General features: G+C 44.7%; 2 protein-coding genes across 6 annotated transcripts in view; one reads left to right on the top strand and one right to left on the bottom strand.

The window, feature by feature from the left end:
- The window catches only part of efcab11 (EF-hand calcium binding domain 11), a 102,770-nt gene that overhangs the window by 77,726 nt on the left and 4,159 nt on the right, over positions 1-20,885 (bottom strand). For 3 of the 5 annotated variants that reach the window (XM_072568091.1, XM_072568095.1, XM_072568092.1), the window contains exons 1-3: positions 15,723-15,850; positions 8,573-8,668; positions 3,680-3,728 (exon numbers count right to left, since the gene is read on the bottom strand). In XM_072568091.1, coding sequence (XP_072424192.1) covers positions 3,680-3,728; positions 8,573-8,668; positions 15,723-15,845 — 268 coding nt within the window. In that variant the 5' untranslated portion in view covers positions 15,846-15,850. Of the gene's footprint in view, positions 1-3,679; positions 3,729-8,572; positions 8,669-15,722; positions 15,851-20,885 lie in introns of those variants that run through there. The other 2 variants (XM_072568093.1, XM_072568094.1) reach the window with 1 other exon arrangement.
- On the top strand, positions 15,806-16,496 carry mrpl51 (mitochondrial ribosomal protein L51). Its single transcript, XM_072568096.1, has one exon. It carries the CDS (start codon positions 15,821-15,823, stop codon positions 16,334-16,336), a length of 516 nt encoding a protein of 171 aa, XP_072424197.1. The 5' UTR covers positions 15,806-15,820; the 3' UTR covers positions 16,337-16,496.

The following is a 20,885-nucleotide window of genomic DNA, read 5'->3' as shown; positions in this document are numbered from 1 at the left end:
AAACCTCTATAAGGGCACCCCAAAGCCTCCGACACGCCAGGGAAAACAGCCCCAGCCAGTTCAGCCTCACCCTATAGCTCAAATCTTCCAACCCTGGCAACATCCTTGTAAATCTCCTCTAAACACTTGCAAATTTCACAACATATTTCCAATAGGAAGGAGACCAGATTTGCACACAATATTCCAACAGTGGCCTAACCAATGTCCTGTACAGCTGCAACATGACCTCCCAACTCCTGTACTCAATACTCTGACCAATATAGGAAAGCATACCAAACACCTTCTTCACTATCCTATCTACCTGCGACTCCACTTTCAAGGAGCTATGAACCTGCACTCCAAGGGCTCTCTGTTCAGCAACACTCCCTAGGACCTTACCATTAAGTGTATAAATCCTGCTAAGATTTGCTTTCCCAAAATGCAGCACTTCGCACTTATCTGAATTAAACTCCATCTGCCACTTCTCAGTCCATTGGCCCATCTGATCAAGATCTTGTTGTAATCTGAGGTAACCCTCTTCGCTGTCCACGACACCTCCAATTTTGGTGTCATCTGCAAACTTACTAACTTTACCTCTTACGCTCACATCTGAATTATTTATGTAAATGACAAAAAGTCGAGGACCCAGCACTGATCCTTGTGGCACTCCACTGGTCAAAGGCCTCCAGTCTGAAAAACAACCATCCACCACCACCCTCTGTCTTCTACCTTTGAGCCAGTTCTGTATCCAAGTGGTTAGTTCTCCTGATATTCCATGAGATCTAACCTTGCTAATCAGTCTCCCATGGGGAACCTTGTCAAACGCCTTACTGAACTCCATATAGATCACATCTACCCCTCTGCCCTCATCAATCCTCTTTGTTACTTCTTCAAAAAACTCAATCAAGTTTGTGAGACATGATTTCCCACACACAAAGCCATGTTGACTATCCCTAATCAGTCCTTGCCTTTCCAAATACATGTGCATCCTATCCCTCAGGACTCCCTCCAACATCTTGCCCACCACCGCAGTCAGGCTCACCGGTCTATAGTTCCCTGGCTTGTCTTTACCGCCCTCCTTAAACAGTGGCACCACCACGTTTGCCAACCTCCAGTCTTCCGGCGCTTCACTTGTGACTATCGATGTTACAAATATCTCAGCAAGAGGCCCAGCAATCACTTCTCTAGCTTCCCACAGAGTTCTCGAGTACACCTGATCAGGTCCTGGGAACTTATCACCTTTACCCGTTTCAAGACATCCAGCACTTCCTCCTCTGTAATCTGGACATTTTGCAAGATGTCACCATCTATTTCCCTACAGTCTATATCTTCCATATCCTTTTCCACTCATTTAATACTCATTTAATGTCTCCCCCATTTTCTGCGGGTCCACACAAAGGCCGCCTTGCTGATCTTTGAGGGGCCCTATTCTCTCTCTAGTTACTCTTTTCTCCTTAATTTATTTGTAAAAACTCTTTTGATTCTCCTTAATTCTATTTGCCAATGCTATCTCATGTCCCCGTTTTGCCCTCCTGATTTCCCTCTTAAGTATATTCCTACTGCCTTTATACTCTTCTAAGGATTCACTCGATCTATCCTGTCTATACCTGACATATGCTTCCTTCTTATTCTTCACCAAACCCTCAATTTCTTTAGTCATCCAGCATTCCCTATACCTACCAGCCTTTCCTTTCACCCTGACAGGAATATACTTTTACTGGTTTCTCGTTATCTCATTCTGAAGGCTTCCCATTTTCCAGACGTCCCTTTACCTGTGAATATCTGCCCACAATCAGCTTTTGAGAGTTCTTGCCTTATTACGTCAAAATTGGCCTTTCTCCAATTTAGGACTTCAACTTTTAGATCTGGTCTATCCTTTTCCATCACTATTTTAAAACTAATAGAATTATGGTCACTGGCCCCAAAGTGCTCCCCCACTGACACCTCAGTCACCTGCCCTGCCTTATTTCCCAAGAGTAGGTCAAGTTTTGCACCTTCTCTAGTGGGTACATCCACATACTGAATCAGAAAATTGTCTTGTACACACTTAACAAATTCCTCTCCATCTAAACCTTTAACACTATGGCAGTCCCAGTCGATGTTTGGAAAGCTAAAATCCCCCACCATACCAACCATATTGCTGTGACATAGGAAACATAGTCACCAATGCATACATTGCTAACAGCAGTGCAAGAGTGGCCAGATAGTCAATTTAAACTTGTGATCATGATTGAGGGCTTCGTTTCTCCAGGAGGTGGGGTTTAACTTCTTTCAAGTAGCATCGATAGATATTTCACACTCATCCAAACAGGCAGGTAGGGCCTCAGTTTTAAACCTCATCCAAAAGACTCACAGGCTGTATTCGTTCGGGGCTATTTGGTTGTAGCCCTGCAACTGTGACACAGAACTATGGCTTGACTCTAATGTTACTGGCAAAAACTAGGCAAAAATTCTGCAACTAGCAGAATTATTACAAGGAGGCCATTCAGCCCACTGTGCCTGCACCAATTTCTGCCTTTTCCCCATATCCCTACACATTATTTCTATCCAAATAATTATCCAATGCCCTCTTAGAATCCTTCAGTTGAATCTGCCTCCACATCGCTATGTGAACAAATAATTTCTACCATCTATCCAACACAGAGTGCCTTCAGGCTCTCTGCCTGTATTTCTGATGCAGGGCTTTTGCCCGAAACGTCGATTTTACTGCTCCTCAGATGCTGCCTGAACTGCTTTGCTTTTGCAGCACCACTCTAATCTAGACTCTAATGTTACTGGTAAAAACAATGACTGCAGATGCTGGAAACCAGATTCTGGATTAGTGGTGCTGGAAGAGCACAGCAGTTCAGGCAGCATCCAAGTAGCTTCGAAATCAAGGGCTTTTGCCCGAAACGTCAATTTCGAAGCTACTTGGATGCTGCCTGAACTGCTGTGCTCTTCCAGCACCACTAATCCAGAATCTAATGTTACTGTACAATTTGGCCAAGCAGGAAAGGGAGACCATCATTGGCTCGGTTTCAAAGGGAACTCCTGAAATGTTTGATCTAAACAACCCTGTACCTTAACTGCTGGCATTCATTTTTTTCAAGGAAGGTTGATATACACTGAACAATAAACATGATTGTTTAAAAGGAATTCAAGCAGACAGAGTGTTACATCAATAGTAATTGGCTTCCAAAAGCACAGCCATGTTTCTCAACTGGCAGCTGTGGCTCAGCAGGCAGGACACTCACCTCTGAACCAGAAGGTTGTTGATTCGAGACCAGCTAGAGAGTCTCGAGGGCCGAAATCTGAATTAAAAATGCCAGGGCAGTACTGAGGGAGTGCTACACAGCTGGAGGTGCAATATTTCATTAAGACATTTAAATGAAATCTGTCTGCCCTCTCAGTCGGGCAGAAAATTCTGTAACACCACTGAGTTAATTAGTTGATTACCAGATGGGAAAAGGGAACTAAATGGACTTGTCGCTTTGCAATGAGCAGAATTATTACAAGGAGGCCATTCAGCCCACTGTGCCTGCACCAATTCCTGCCTTTTCCCCATATCCCTACACATTATTTCTATCCAAATAATTATCCTATGCCCTCTTAGAATCCTTCAATTCAATCTGTCTCCACATCGTTATGTGAACAAACAATTTCTACCGTCTATCCAACACAGATTTTATTTTTAAGAACAAAACATTGGGTGGTACAGTACCTGGCAAATTATTTTCCACTGCTCCAGCCATCATCATATCTATCTCGAGCTGTAAAACATGGTGGTAATAAAACAAAACTCGGTTTTACTGATTTTGACCCACACGTACTCATTCTTAAATAACTACTAAAATGGCACAGTGCAAATGCGTCTGGAATCCAAGAACATTCAAACTCAGCACGATCCAGGACAAAGAGGGCTCCTCGATCAGCAGCCTACACTCCCACCTGCAACATTCACTCCCTCCACCACTGACATATTGTGGCAATAGGGAATAAATGATGTGGGAGTGGGGGGGTGATCTCCCAGTGGATTTCCCCTACCCAACATCCGATGCTTTGATCACACACTGTACGCCTTTGATTGAAGGACCCACAACCCAGGGTTAATCCCAGCAGCAACAGGTCAAAGCCCCTTAAGCGGTCCTTAATTTGACACTTGAGGGCTTTAACTGATAGAAGGTCAGAAAGTTTGACCTTGGGCCTTTTCAGTCAGAGCTGAAAATGTGTTTCTGGAAAAACGCAGCAGGTCAGGCAGCATCCAAGGAGCAGGAGAATCGACGTTTCGGGATGCTGCCTGACCTGCTGCGCTTTTCCAGCAACACATTTTCAGCTCTGATCTCCAGCATCTGCAGTCCTCACTCTCTCCTTTTCAGTCAGAACCATGATAGATAGTTCGAACCCTGACAGTGTGGAAACAGGCCATTCTGCACAACAAATCCATACCTTCTCTCCAAACAGCAGGCCACCCAGACTCACCTTCCTATTCTATCCCTGTAACCCTGCATTCCCCATGGCTAATCACTGAACCTGCACATTCCTACACACTATGGACAATTTAGCATGGCCAAGCCACCTAATCTGCACATCTTTGGACTGTGGGAGGAAACTGGAGCACCCAGAGGAAATCCACGCAGACACAGGGAGAATGTGCAGACTCCACACAGAGTGTTCGCCTGAGGCTGGAATTGAACCTGTGCCCTTGGCGCTGTGAGGTAGCAGTGCTAACTACTGAGCCACCATGCCACCCCAGTGGTACATTTTGAGTATATCACAACTCCAATGAATTAAAAGTTCATCTGCCAAAACCGGAAGAGCTGTCTCACCGATTAGTCAAGCAACAGCCTGACATACTCATTGAAATATACCTTTCAGACAATGCCCCAGACACCATCCTCACCATCCCTGGATATGTCCTGTTCCACCATCAGGATAGACCCAGCAGAGGTGGCAGCACAGTGGTATACAGTCAGGAGGGAGTTGCCATGGGTGTCCTCAACACTGACTCCAGACCCCATGAAGTCTCATGGCATCAGGTTAAACACAAACAAGCAAACCTTTTATTGAGGGAGGCAAGAACACAATGTACTTGGGGCCTGGAACTTCCATGTCTATCACCAAGAATGGGCAATAGATTCAAACAGCACTGAAACAGACCCTTCAGTCCAACTTGTCCATGCCGACCAGACATCTCAATCTGACCTAGTCCCATTTGCCAACATTTGGGCCATATCCTTCTAAACTCTTCCTATTCATATACTCATCCAGATGCCTTTTAAATGTTGTAATTGTACCAGTCTCCACTACTTTCTCTAGCAGCTCATTCCACACATGCACCACCCTCTGTGTGAAGACCCCTCAGGTCCTTTTTAAATCTTTCCCCTCTCGCCTTACCCCTATGTCCTCTCGTTTTGGAGTCCCCTACCCTGGAAAAGAGACCTATCCATACCCCTCATGATTTTATAAACTTATATAAGGTCACCCCCAAGCCTCTGACACTCGGGGGGGGGGGGGGGGGGGGGGGGGGGGGAAGCCCAGCCTATTCAACCTCTTCCTATAGCTAAAACCCTCCAATGCCGGCAAGATCCTTGTAAATCTTTTCTGTATTCTCCTTCCCAGAGCAGGGTGACCAGAATTGTACGCAGTATTCGATAAGTGGCCTCACCCAATAAACACTGGCCTTGTCACATCCCCTGAACGAATACACAGGAAATCTGTGCACTGACTCCCAGTACACTAATGGTTCAATTTACAAATTCTCTTCATTGCTTGCAAACCCCTCCGGAATCTCTGCTTCCCTCCAGTTTTAGTATATTCCAGATATTAATTGCTTCTCCACTGATGGCTGTGCTTTTATCAATGGGTTCCCCGAAAATGCATAAACCCTACTCTTTCCCCAGGTTTCTGGGCACTTGGGCACTGTTGTCCCACATTGCTCAGTGTCAAAATGTGTCTGATGACACTCCTGTGACACACTTTGGGACAACGTACAATCAGCCAATAGGAAGGTTGTTGCGAAGGATCTACAGGCTGCTGCACAGTCTTTTGTTTTGATTTGATTTATTATTGTCACATGTACCTAGGTACAGTGAAAAGCTTGGTTTCGCATGCAGTACAGACAGATCGTAACATACAAAGATCATAGGGTGATACAACAGAGCGAGAAATACAAAGTTTGGCTGCAAAGGTTACAAATAGCAAGATCAACATTGGATTTGAAATTTGAGGGGTCTATTCAAAAATTAATAACAGGAGGGAAGAAGCCCATGAATAATCTTCATTTGTCCTCTTGATAAAATGCAAGATCTTGCTCAGAGGTTTCTCAAACAGAACCTAACTTCCACTTTGACAGAAGTGAGAGGCTGCCATCTGCTGTCCAAAACAAATTCATCAAACCATCTTTTGCGAACTCAGCTCTGGTCCAGCCTCATGGAAAAAGGGAGTGAGGGATTGATCTCAATGCAACAGAGTTTCAATTCCAACACACTCCACAAACAAGAATTCATCCAAGGCTCTGCTGCCTAAACTGGAATCAGTCATCACCTCCATGGTGCAGTCACGATGGGCTGAAGGGCCTGCTTCAGCACTGTAACAACTCTGGGTTTCTGTGCTCACTAACTGGCACACACTCCTGATCCAGTAATGCCTCTGTTTTAAAATTCATGTCAGTGTTTCCAAATCCCTCTGCAGTCTCTATCTCATTCCATCCCTTTGTACTCTCCAACTCGAACAAGTCTGTTGTGGTTCTGTTTGCGCTGGGAATTTGCGTTGCAGACGTTTCGTCCCCTGTCCAGGTGACATCCTCAGTGCTTGGGAGCCTCCTGTGAAGCGCTTCTGTGATCTTTCCTCCGGCATTTGTAGTAGTTTGAATCTGTCGCTTCCGGTTGTCAGTTCCAGCTGTCCGTTGCAGTGGTCGGTATATTGGGTCCAGATCAATGTGCTTATTGATTGAATCTGTGGATGACTGCTATGCCTCTAGGAATTCCCTGGCTGTTCTCTGTTTGGCTTGTCCTATTATAGTAGTGTTGTCCCAGTCGAATTCATGTTGCTTGTCATCTGCGTGTGTGGCTACTAAGGATAGCTGGTCGTGTTGTTTCGAGGCTAGTTGGTGTTCATGGACGCTGATCATTAGCTGTCTTCCTGTTTGTCCTATATAGTGTTTTGTGCATGCATGGGATTTTGTACACTACAACGTCTGCAACACAAATTCCCAGCTCGGCGAACAGAACCACAACAACGAGCACCCGAGCTACAAATCTTCTCACAAACTTTGAACAAGTCTGATTTGAAATCACTCCACCACTGTCAAGCCTGCCTTCAGACAGCTCAGCCCTAAGCTCCAAAATTTCCTGTGAATCCACACCCCACTTCCTCATAGGTGCTATTAGAAATATAATGCATGTCTTCCTGTGAAGTCGATCAAACTGATGCACAAGCCAAGGATTTTCCCTGATGTAGTATCCGTGGTGACTGTATAATTTCTTTATTCACAGAGGGTGGTACGTATGTGGAATGAGCTGCCAGAGGATGTGGTGGAGGCTGGTACAGTTGCAACATTTAAGAGGCATTTGGATGGGTATATGAATAGGAAGGTTTTGGAGGGATATGGGCCGGATGCTGACAGGTGGGACTAGATTGGGTTGGGATATCGGATCGGCATGGACAGGTTGGACCGTAGGGTCTGTTTCCATGCTGTACATCTCTATGACTCTATGACTATTGAATGTCAAGGGGTAATAGCTAGATTATCTGTTAGAGATGGTCACTGCTTGGCACCCGTGTGGCCCAACTGTTTGCAGTTCTGGTCATAACGTTGTCAGGAGGATGTGATCGGACTGGAGGGCATCAGGCTGGTGCCTGGGATGCAGCATTTCAGCAATGAGGCTGAATAGAGGTTGGATAAGTTTTTTTTACTTTGGAGCAGAGAAGGTTGAGGGGGGAACTAACTGAGGGGTATAACATTATGAGGGGATGGACAGGGTGACTACTAAGTAGCTGTATCCATTAGTAGAAGGGTAAGTACTAAGGAACATAATTTTAAAGTGAAAGGCAGCAGGCTTAGAGGGGATTTGAGGAAAGATGTTTTCACTCAGAGGGTGGTGGGGGCCTGAAATGCAATGCCTGGAAATGTAGCTGAGGCAGGAAAACTCACAATCCTTAAAGAGTACTTGGATGGACTCGTGAAGTGTCATAACATTTGAGGGTATGAACCTAGTGTAGCAAAAAATGGGACTAATGTAAGTACAGACTAGACGGGCTAAAGGGCTTTCCTGTACTGAAGGATTCTACAATCAAGGAATTATGGAGCAAAAGCGGATTTTAAAAAGTGACTACACATGATCAGTCCTGAATTACAGAGAATAGGGAAGACTCAGCTGGTGACAACCTTCCACAGGTATTACATTTACTAGTTTGCAGTTCCTACAGATTCATTCTTGGCCTCAGCACTGAATTGGCCTGATATTTTATGGTCAAGACCCTGGCTTGGGGTTTGAACCCACAGCCTCCAGGGACAGATGCATGAACGCTATCCTTTGAGTCACGGCTGGTAGGACATTTTAAAGGCAGATTTAAACAAGCTTGACTGTGAATCATTCGGATGCAGCACTGTTACCTTTGAAGGTTTATATCCAAACGCAGCTACCACCGCAACCTTGAGATCCTCTCTGCTCAGGTAGCCTTTTTGACCCAAATCACATTCCCGAAAAACCTGATTTATTTAAAAGGAAAAACAAAATTATCTTCAACTAGAGCCAAGTAAAAACAGCTCACATGAAATCCAAACCGTACAAATCCTCCCCCAAAATATCAAAAGATTGCTTCATGTTCCAGGTACCTTTTGAAGGTGTATTATGATCAAGAATCTTGATCATACAAAAGAGGAGGTAGCTACTTAGCTCATTCTGGGCTGGTTCTTCAAATAAGATATCCAATTAGTAAGACTTGGACAGTCTCTCTCCAATGCTATTAGTGATTAGAATAGATACATGCTTGACGACCAGCCCAGACAGGATGGGCCAAAGGGCCTGATTTTTGTGCTGTATCAATTTTATGATTCATTGCTCTGCCAATGATCTTTTGTGGGATTTTTCAGCAGATCGTTTTCACATAGGAAATGTGGCAGATAGCGACCACTTCACTGGCTGTGAGGTTACGACAGGCAGAAAAGGCAACTCTTTTAAATTTTGTCCAGTTTCAGAAGCAAGGTTGTCCTTCAAGGATTGGAAGCAAGGCAGCAAGAGGCTGACGCAGAGAATTACAGGTCTGGATAATGAGGAAAACTGGTAAAAAAGAGAGGGACCCAACAACAAATTATCTCACAGAGGCATCAAGACAGAGTTAAGGGATTGTCGAAAAGGTTAATGAAAAGATCACATTGGAAGAACAAGACACGGGAGAATGATTCAAACCATCAATAATTAAGAATGGATCGGAGATCAGACAATTTGATTTTCACAGGATGTCAGGGGAGGGATGTTGGGAGAACACAAGATTCATTTAAAAATACTTCTGGAGCTTGCAATATGAAACATTTACAATTTTTTTTCCGGGAAGACCTTCTACAATGGGGCGAATGGATCAGCATATACAGTACTTACTTGATGGGCCAAGTGGCCTCATCGTGTGGTTGCTACAATTCCATGATTTATACACAGTAAAGGAAGTGACCAATGTAATGAAGAAATTAAAGATGTTGTTTAAGTTAATAGGAATTAATGGAAATAAAATGCTTTACAAGCAGCATTTGACGACATGCCAAGCATCTGAACGAAAATACTGTACAGAAATGCTCAGAACCTTATAAGCCTCACAGCTGGATGGTAGCCAAACACCTGTGACAGAATCAGACAGGAAAAACGTAAAAACAAAGAGCAGGAACAGGCAATTCAGCCCCTTGAGCCTGCTCCACCATTTAATATGATCATGGCTAATCTCATCTCAGCCTCAACTCCACTTTCTTACCTGCTCCCCATAATCTTTCACCCCATTACTAATTTAAAAAATAAACTGTCAATGCTGAAATCAGAAACAAAAAACAGAAATCTCAGCAAGTCTGGCAGCAACTGTGGAGAGAAATCAGATTTAACATTTCGAGTCCAGTGACTTCCTTAGAATTGATGGTAGCTTGGAAAAGGCTGAAAATAAGGTGGGGTGGGAAGTCAATGATAGTGGCGAGAATTCCTAAAGATAGAAGAACAATTGGACGGAAAAACGAGTGGATAATGGTCAGCCCAGGAGAACGAATAGCTGCTAATGGGGATTATTAGTGGCTAACAATGGGCTGTGTGTAACAATGACCATATGAGAAGGCCTGGCGTGTGGGGTTGGGGTAAGGACATGGGAGAAGGTGACTGAAGCCTAAAATTGTTGTATTTCCTTTGAGTTCAGAAGGCCTTAGAACTCCCAAGCGGAAATGTAAGTGCTGTTCTTCCAGCTTGCGCCGATCTTCACTGGAGCACTGCATCAAGTCTGAGATGGGGATGTTGATCAGAGAACAAGGTGGTGCATTGAAGTGGCAGGTAACCAGAAGCTCAGGGTCTTTTATGAGGACAGAACATTGGGTTAACTGCTTCACAGAACACCTATGTACAGGAGAGCACATTATGAGCAGTGAATGCAGTGGACTAGATTGAGTTAAGTGCAGGTAAAGTGCTACTTCACCTGGAAGGTGTGTTTGGGCCCTTGGATACAAATTTTAAAATCTGTTTACCTTCCCCTTAAATATGTTCGGTGCCCTGGGCCCATTGCACTCTAAGCAAATGAATTCCACAAATTCACAACCCTTTAAGAGAAGTAATTCCTCCTCATTTTTAAAAAAATCTGCCACCTCTTAACCTCAAATTATGACCTCTCTTTCTGGATTAACCCACAGGGAAACCATTCATCTTGTCAATCCCCTTTAGCATTTGAAAGATCTCAATTAGATTTCCTCTCATCCTTCTCAACATTAGTGAGTATAGGCCTAAACTGCTCAATCTTTCCTCATTAAAACACACCTGACTGCAAAACCAGTCAAAGCTCAAACACTCAACCTACAACAGACAAAGAAAACTCATACTACCACAGGAACAGACCATAAGTCTTGAAAAGCAATACAAACAGGGAGACAGATCAGCCAACTAATCAGCACTGTCCTCTCATGCAGCTTTTGCCCTTGAATTTGTATTCTTGTGAATTCTTCATGGAATTCACTCGCCCAGAGTGCAATGGGCCTGGGGCACTGAACACATTTAAGGGGAAGGTAAACAGATTTTTAAATTTGTATCCAAGGGCCCAAACACACCTTCCAGGTGAAGTAGCACTTTACCTACACTTCACTCAATCTAGTCCACTGCACAAGTATAAAGGTTATAGTCTCCTATTTATATCCTCACAAACCTACATCTTGAGGACAATATCCAAGATTTCCTAAGTTAGAATCCTGATATTGGTAAACATTAAAAAGTTGTGTGTGTTGAGTTTGAAAACTCCTGGTGAAAAAGACATTTCATTACACAACTTATTGGTGTTTGTTATCTGTATCAAAGAGTTGGATGAGAATGCACAAAGCATGATTAGTAAGTTTGCAGATTACACTAAAATGGGTGGGTATAATGGACAGTGAGGAAGGTTATCAGAAATTGCAGCAGGACCTCAATCAGCTGGGGAACTGGGCTGAGAAATGGCAATGGAGTTATAAGTGTGAGGTCTTGGATTTTAGAAAGTCAAATCAGGGTAGGAGTTTCATGGTGAATGGTAGGGCCTTAAGGAATTTAGTGGAACAGAGGGATTTTGGAGTTCAAGTGTACAGTTCTGTGGAAGTAAAGTTACAGGTCAATGGGGCAGTGAAGAAGGCTTTTGGCATGTAGGCCAGATCAGGCAAGGGAACATTGTTTTCCCCTCTGGAGGGCATATGGGAACCAGATGTTTTCATTTTTAAAAAAGAAAAAGATAATTGATAGTAGTTTGATGGCACCATAGCCAGTCTAAAATTCCAGAGTGAATCACGTTTTAACCAAATTAGAATTGAACCAATACCTGCAATGTTAGTCGGGGCCTCTATATTGCTGCACAGTGAGGTTAACACTTTGTCACCATTTACAGTTTATCACTAGTTACTGGATAGTTTGCCTGCTTTCAGCATCCCCCTTCTATTCTGACACCAAGTCAGGATGGTGGTGGAGGGCTGGAGGCCTGTGACCAGTGGAGTCCCACAAGGATCGGTGTTGCGTCCAATACTTTTCCTCATTTATATAAATGATTTGGATGTGAGAGTAAGGGGTATAGTTAGTAAGTTTGCAGATGACACCAAAATTGAAGGAGTACTGGACAGCGAAGGAGGTTACCTCAGAATACAACAGGATCTGGACCAGATGGCCAATGGGCTGAGGAGTAGCAGATGGAGTTTAATTTGAATAAATGAGAGGTGCTGCATTTTGGGAAAGCAAATCTTAACAGGACTAACACTTTTAATGGTAAGGTCCTGGGGAGTGTTGTTGAACAAAGAGACCTTGGAGTTCAGGTTCATAGCTCCTTGAAAGTAGAGTTGCAGGTAGACAGGATAGTGAAGAAGGCGTTTGGTATGCTTTTCTTTATTGGTCAGAGCATTGAGTACAGGAGCTGGGAGATCATGTTGTAGCTGTACAGGACATTGGTTAGGCCACTGTTAGAATATTGTGTGCACTTCTGGTCTCCTTCCTATTGGAAAGATGTTGTGAAAAGTGATAGGGTTCAGAAAAGATTTACAAGGATGTTGCCTGGGTTGGAGGATTTGAGCTACAGGGAGAGATTGAATAGGCTGGGGCTGTTTTCCCTGGAGCGTCAGAAGCATAGAACAATACTGCGCAGAACAGGCCGTTTGGCTCTCGATGTTGCACTGACCTGTGAACTAATCTAAGCCCATCCCCCTATACAATTCCATCATCATCCATGTGCTTATCCAAAGACTGTTTAAATCTCCCTAATGTGGCTGAGTTAACTACATTGGCAGGTAAGGCATTCCACACCCTTATCACTCTCTGAGTAAAGAACCTGCCTCTGACATCTGTCTAAAATCTATCACCCCTCAGTTTGTAGCTCTGCCCCCTCGTAGAAGCTGATGTCATCATTCCTATCTAATTCTCTGACCATCTTGTATGTCTCTATCAAATACCCTCTTAGCCTTCTTCTCTCCAGTAAGAACAGACCCAAGTCTCTCAGCCTTTCCTCATAAAACCTTCGCACAGGACAGGCAACATCCTGGTAAATCTCCTCTGCACCTTTTCCAATGCTTCCATATCCTTCCTAAAGTGGGGTGACCAGAATTGGAAACAATATTCCAAATGCAGCTGCACTAGTGTTTTGTATAGTTGCAGCATGACATTATGGTTCCAGAACTCAATCCCTCTACGAATGAAACCTAACACACTGTGTACGCCTTCTTAACAGCACTATCAACCTGGGTGGCAACTTTCAGGGATCTATGTACATGGACACCAAGATCCCTCTGCACATCCACAGTACCAAGAATCTTTCCACTGACCCAGTATTCTGCCTTCCTGTTATTCTTCCCAAAGTGAATCACCTCACATTTATCTGCATTGAACTCCATTTGCCACCTCTCAGCCCAATTCTGCAGTTTATCCAAGTCCCCCTGTAACATTCTTCCACACTGTCCACTACTCCACTCTCTTTAGTGTCACCTGCAAACTTACTAACCAATCCACCTCTGCCTGTGTCCAAGTCATTTATTAAAATGACAAACAGCATTGGTCCCAAAACAGATCCTTGTGGCACACCACCAGTAACCGGACTCCAGGCTGAATATTTTCCATCAACCACCACTCGCTGCCTTCTTTCAGAAAGCCAGTTTCTAATCCAAACTGCTCAACCACCCTCAATCCCATGCATCTGCATTTTCTCTAACAGCCTACCATGTGGAACTTATCAAAGGCTTTACTGATATCCATGTGCATCACGTCAACTGCCCTACCCTCATCCACATGCTTGGTCACCTTCTCAAAAAAACTCAATGAGGTTTGTGAGACATGACCTGCCCTTGACAAGGACATGCAATATCTGTTCCTTAAACCAGCTCCACATTTCGATTGTCCTATCCCCTGCATTTTTCTACCCCATCCTATGTATCCTAAGTGTTGCCTAAATGCATTATAATTGCTGTTCCCCCATCTATAATTGTTGCACTGTGGCATGTACTTATCCCTTTCCTTCTCTAAACTAATCGGAACCGAATTATGGTCACTCTCTCCAAAATACTCACCTACAACTAAATCAAACACATGGCCTGGTTAATTACCAAGCACCAGATCCAGATCCTCTTATCGGCCCTTCGACATACTGTGTCAGTAAACCCTCCTGTACACATTGGACAAAAACTGATCCATCCGACTTACTAGAGTTATAGCATTTCCAGTCAATGTTGGGGAAGTTAAACCCCCCCCCCATAATGACCACCCTGATACTTTCACTCCTCCCCAGAATCATTTTGTCGATCCTCTCCTCCACCTCCCTGAAACTCTGCGGAGGCCTATAAAACACTACCAACAGTGTGACCTCTCCTCTCCTGTTTCTAACCTCAGCACATACCACTTCAGTAGACGAGTCCTTGTCAACCCAGCCCCCCCCCTTTACCGCCATTTCTGTCCTTAATGAAAGATCTAAATCCTGGAACCTGCGACATCCATTCCTGACCCTACTCTATCCATGTCTCCGAAATGGCCACAAAATCAAAGTCCCAGGTATCTATCCATGCTGCAAGCTCACATACCTTATTCCGGATACTTCCGGCATTGAAGTAGACACACTTCAAACCAGCTTGCTGTCTGCCAGCACATTCCTATGACCGTGAAATCCTGTCCATGTCCTCCCTACCTCTCATCCTCCTTTGCCCTGGAACTACACCTCAGGTTCCCATACCCCCTGCTGAGCTAGTTTAAACCTACCCGAATAGCACCAGCAAATTTCCCACCCAGGATATTAGTACCCCTCTGGTTCAAGGTTTAGGGTGAGGGGGAAAGATATAAAAGATACCTAAGGGGCAATTTTTTCACACAGAGGGTGGTACATGTGTGGAATGAGCTGCCAAGGGAAGTGGTGGAGGCTGGTACAATTACAACATTTAAAAGGCATTTGGATGGGTATGTGAATAGGAAGGGTTTGGAGGGATATGGGCCCGGTGCTGGCAGGTGGGACTAGATTAGTTTGGGATGTCTGGTCAGCATGGACGGGTTGGACCGAAGGGTCTATTTCCATGTTGTACATCTCTATGACTCTAAGTCAAGGACACCTGGTTGTAGTCCAACAGGTTTATTTAAATCACAAGTGTTTGGAATGACACTCCTTGGAATGAGTTCACCTGACGAAGGGACAGCCCCCCAAAAGCTTGTGATTTCAAATAAACTCCTTTGGCTATCCCGATGGCGTTGTGTGACTTCTGAATTAAACTAGGCAGAGGTGGGTACTGCAGATACTAGAGATTAGAGTGGTGCTGGAAAAGCACAGTTCAGGCAGCATCTGAGGAGAAGGAAAATCGACATTTCGGGCAATGACGAAGGGCTTTTGCCCAGAACGTCGATTCTCCTGCTCCTGGGATGCTGCCTGACCTGCTGTGCTTTTCCACTTCTGAATTTGCCCACCCCAGTACCTCCTCATCGTATTCAAATACAGATGTATCTTTGAGGAATTGGTCAGGTCGGGATATTGATTGTGGTGGAGCAGCGGTGCCCTTGCTTGTGGAGCAGCGGTGCCCTTGCTTGTGAATCAGGAGAGCAGTGCTCAAGTCTCACCTGCTCTAGAGGAGAGAGCCATAGCAGGTTTTTAAAAGTACTATATTTACTACCCACAGAGACAAGGGTTGCATCCCAGTGCTCAGAGCCAACTATAAATGCAACGTCAGGAAGGAAGTGCATACAAAAGCCACCGGGTGGAGCCTATGCACACTCTCCTGCAGTTTCAATTTCAAATTCTCTGTAAAATAAATGGCATGGCGGTGTCCAGGAGACATTGGCCGGCGGTGGCTTCGGTTCTCCGTCGGGGTTGGACGGCTCTGAGTGGGGGCTGCCCGTCCTTCACCTCCCAGAGGCCGTTTACCCTCGGCGTCCCGGCTTTGATCCGGATGCACGCGATCCCGGAGCCGAGGGCGGCGGACCGGTGGACGGAGAAGCGGGCGACGTTTGGCGTGTTCGACAACGTGGGGATCCTGGGCGGCTTCGCCGTGCACCCCCGCGCCCTGGTCCGCGGCCCCGCCTGGCTCCGAGGCTTCAGGGGCAACGAGCTGCAGCGCTGCCTGAGGAAGAGGCGCTTTGTGGGCGAGCGCATGTTCGAGGCAGACCTTCACAACCTCAACAAGAGAGTCCGCTACCTCTACAAACGTTTCAATCGATACGGGAAAATGCGCTAGACCCTCCCCAGAGGCCAGCACAGGCCCGGGGGAGGGGGGAACATGAAGAAAACTCGTGAAAGCTATTCTCAATTTGGACTTTAAAGAGCTCCTTGAGCTGCAGAGTTCTCAAGCCTGGACACGCTTCCCCTAAATAAATGCAAATTGTTATACAGTTCAACTTGACTGTCTTTTCTTCCTTCCATTTTAGAACATGCCCATGTTGGACTGTGGTGGACAAGGTCAGTAGTCACAGGACGCCAGGTTATAGTCCAACGTAGGAGGTATGGTTAGCAAATTTGCAGATGACACCAAAACTTGGAGGTGACCTTGGAGTACAACAGGATCTTGATCAGATGGAGTTTAATTTGGATAAATGTGAGGCGCTTAGAAAGGTAAATCAGAGCAGGACTTAACGGTTAAGTGTATAAGGTCCTGGGGAGTGTTGCTGAACAAAGTGACTGTGGAGTGTAAGTTCATGGTTTCTTGAAAGTGGAGTCGCAGGTAGATAGAATAGTGAAGGCAGCGATTGGTATGCTTTCTTTTATTGATCAGTATATTGAGTATAGGCGTTGGGAGGAAATGTTGTAGCTGCCCAGGACATTGGTTAGGCCACTTTTGGAATACTGCGTGCAATTCTGGTCTCAGTGCTTTGGAAGGATGTAGTGAAACTAGAAAGGGTGCAGAAAAGACTTACAAGGACGTTGTCAGAGGTTTGATCTATGGGGGAGGCTGAATAGGCTGGAGCTATTTTCCATGGATGTCGGAAGTGAGCATTTATAAAACCATGAGAGGGGCAGCGATAGGATAAGTAAACATGATCTTTTCCGTGGTTTGGGGGAGTCCAGAACTAGAGGGCATAGGTTTAAGGTGAGAGGTGAAAGATTTACAAGGGACCGAAGGGAAAACCTTTTCACACAGAAGGTGGTGTTTGTATGGAATGTGCTGCCAGAGGAAGTGGTGGAGGCTGGTACAATTGCATCATTTAAAAGGCATCTGGATGGGTATATGAATAGGAAGGGTTTGAAGGGATCTGGGCCAAATACTAACAAATGGGACTAGATTAGGTTAGGGTATCTGGTCGGCTTGGACCAAAAGCTGTGCTGTACATCTGACTCTATCGCAGGTTTATTTGAAATCACAAGCTTTCAGGGCTTTGTCAGGTGAAGTGGAGGGAAGCACACTGACACAGCATTTATAAGCAGAGAGATCAAAAGATCATACAAATGTCATGAGTGGAGTGTCAACAGGCTTAACAACAAGTCTCTGCAAGTAAAGGGTGACCTATAATGTGGTTAATTGAGACAGAGATAATTAGAAAAAAATTAAGATAGTGCTGGAGACAAACTAAATGTCTGGAATTACATGACAGGTATAAGGGTCCTGTGCCAAGGACCTAACCAAAGTGACAAGTAACCCAAAACCCTACAAACGAAGGTAGAGAGAGAGAGAGATCATAACAAGTTATCAAGATGATGGTGCCAATACAGACAAGAAAGAAAGTATTTACAGAAACAGAACAGTATGGTGGGATTACATGTAGTATGACATTAACCCCAAGATAATGGTTGAGGCCGTCTTCATGGGTAAGGAACTTGACTATCTGTTTCTGCTCGGAGATTCTGCATTGTTGTGTATCTCAAAGGCTATCTTGGAGGATGCATACCCAAAGATCAGAAGCTGAATATCTTTGACCACTGAAGTGTTCCCTGATTAGGAGGGAACATTCCTGTCTGGCAATTGTGTGGTGTCCATTCATCCGCTGCTGTAGCGTCTACATGGTCTCACCAATGTACCATGCCTCAGGGCATCCTTGCCTGCAGCGTATGAGGCAAACAACATTGGCCAAGTCACAAGAGGATCTGCTATGTGGTGAGTGGTGTTCCCACATGTAATAGTAGCATCTGTGTTGATCTGGCATGTCTTGTAGAGGTTGCCATGACAGGGTTGTTTGCTGTTGTGGTCGATGTTGTCCCGAAGGCTGGGTAGTTTGCTGCCAATGATGGTCTGTTTCAGGTAAGGCAGTTGTTCGAATGCCAGAAGTGGTGGTGTATAGATGACCTTAGCGAGATGTTCCAACATGTCATCAATATGAACATCTCGTTAAAATCATCCCGACACCACCATTTCTCGCCTTCAAACAACCGCCTTACTTTAAGCAGACTATCATTTGCAGCAAACTACCCAGCCTTCAGGACAACATCGACCACAACACCACACAACCGTGCCATGGCAACCTCTGTAAAACATGCCAGATCATTGACTTGGATACTACTATCACATGTGGGAACACCACCCACCACGTACGTGACAGATACTCATGTGATTCAGCCAATCTCATTGTCTACCTCATATGCTGCAGGCAAGGTTGTCTCAAGGCATAGTAAATTGGTGAGACCATGTCGATGTTATGGTAACGGATAAATGGACACAATGCAACAATTGCCAGCAAGGAATGTTCCCTCCCAGTTGGGGAACACTTCAGCGGTCAAAGACATTCAAACCTCCGATCTTTGGGTAAGCATCCTCCAAGGCAGCCTTTGAGATACACAACAATGCAGAATCGCCAAGCAGAAACTGAAAGCCAAGTTCCATACCCATGAAGACGGCCTGAACTGCGATCGTGAGTTGATGTCACGCTACAATACAAGTCATGCCGTGATACTGTTCTGTATCTTCCTTACTTGTCGGTTTTGACACAATCACCTCGATAACTGGTCATGTTTCTACATTAGTTTGTCGGGTTTTGGATTACTTGATACTTTGGTTAGACCCTCAGCATGTGGCTCTTACATCTATCATGTTATTCCAACCATTTGGTTTGTCTCCAGCACCATCTTATTTTTACCTTTTTGTAATTATCTCTCTGCCTCAATTAATCAGATTCAAGATAATCTCTTCACTCGCTATTCATCTTTTGATACTTTACTCACACAGTCTGACACTTTTGATCACCTGCAAAGACTTGTATTCAGCCTGTCAACGCTCCACTCACAGCATTCGTACTATCTGTTGATCTCTCTGTCTATAGATTCTGTGCTGTGTGCTTCCCTCCACCTCACCTGACAAAGCAGCAGCACTCCGAAAACTTGTGATTTCAAATAAACCTGTTAGACTCTAACCTGGTGTTGTGACTTCTGACCATTTTAGAACCATTTAGTCTATTTCAGTTATTTTTTTTCCCAATGACACCAATGTTATTTCCAGCAGGAAAATAGGATGCAGCCATGTAATCATTCCATAGGTTTTCAAGGTAACATCAACACTGTGGCTTGGGGTGGGGGTTTAACTTGACAGCAACTGTCTTTGCTGCAGGGGATTTCCTTATGCCTGGTCAGTGTTTGACAACTCCTTGTTCTGACAGCTCGCCTCGGGAGAAGATCAGCAATGTGAATCTCAATGTCTTCTGGACGCATAACCAAACAGATATCTTCCCGTGACGTGGAAAGACTGGAGGAGCTGGGGCTGCCCTCCTGTAAACAGAGGCTAGGAATTCTATAGCCAGTAACTGAGCTGACTACCCAGAGCCTGTCAATTATCTACAAGGCATCAGTCAGGAACTTGCCTGGATGAGTGCAGCTCCAACAACATTAGAGAAGCTTTGCACCATCCAAGACAAAGCAGCCTGTTTGATTGGCACTACACTCACAAACATTTGCTCCCTCAATCACTGACACTCAATGTGTACTATCTACAAGATGACAAGCCTGTAGAAATTAGGACAAGGGCTGCAGATACACAGGAACATCACAACCTGCAAGTTCCCCTCCAAGTCACTCAGCATCCTCACTTAGAAATATATTACCATTCCTTCAATGTTGCTCGACCAAAATCATTGAATTCTCTCCCTATAGACATTGTGGGTCTATCCACAGCACGTGGACGCAGGGTTTCAAGGAAGCAGCACAACATCATCTTCTCAAGGGCAACTAGGGATGAGCAACAAATGCTGGTCCAGCCAGTGACACCTATATCTCATGAATGAATTAAAAAAGAATAACAGGAGACAAAGAGAAGATTTGCTGCATTTCTCAAAAGCATGGAATCCTTAGATCAAGCAGGTAAACATAAAACATGTGATTAGTGAAGGAATCAGCAGTGGCATGAGGAAAGCCTTCCATATACAATGGGTGGTTAGGAGTTGGAGTGGAGCACCTGGCAATGGTGGATGCAGATTCAAGAGGACTGCTCAAAAGGGAACTGGATAAATGGCCCCAAGAGAACAGAAAATGCAGAGATGTGGCAATGAGTGGATTCCATTTCGAAAGAGCTGGTGTTGGGCTGAATAGCCTGCGTCAATATGGCAATTTTTAAATAGTTGGAGGTGCTAACATTTCAGTCTATCCAGTTTGCTTTTCTCAGAACCAAGTCCGAGAGTTTATGTCCTACTCTTAAACATTATACATGTAACCCCTGTAAAGTCTCCAATCCATTCCCGGGCATAGCTGTGTTGTCAAACATGCTGGATTTTGAATGTAGACAATAGACAATAGATGCAGGAGTAGGCCATTCAGCCCTTCGAGCCTGCACCGCCATTCAATATGATCATGGCTGATCATTCCTAATCAAT

Source organism: Chiloscyllium punctatum, chromosome 4 (assembly GCF_047496795.1).
Source record: "Chiloscyllium punctatum isolate Juve2018m chromosome 4, sChiPun1.3, whole genome shotgun sequence".
Lineage (NCBI taxonomy): Eukaryota > Metazoa > Chordata > Chondrichthyes > Orectolobiformes > Hemiscylliidae > Chiloscyllium > Chiloscyllium punctatum.
This window is presented reverse-complemented; position numbering and strand designations above follow the sequence as displayed.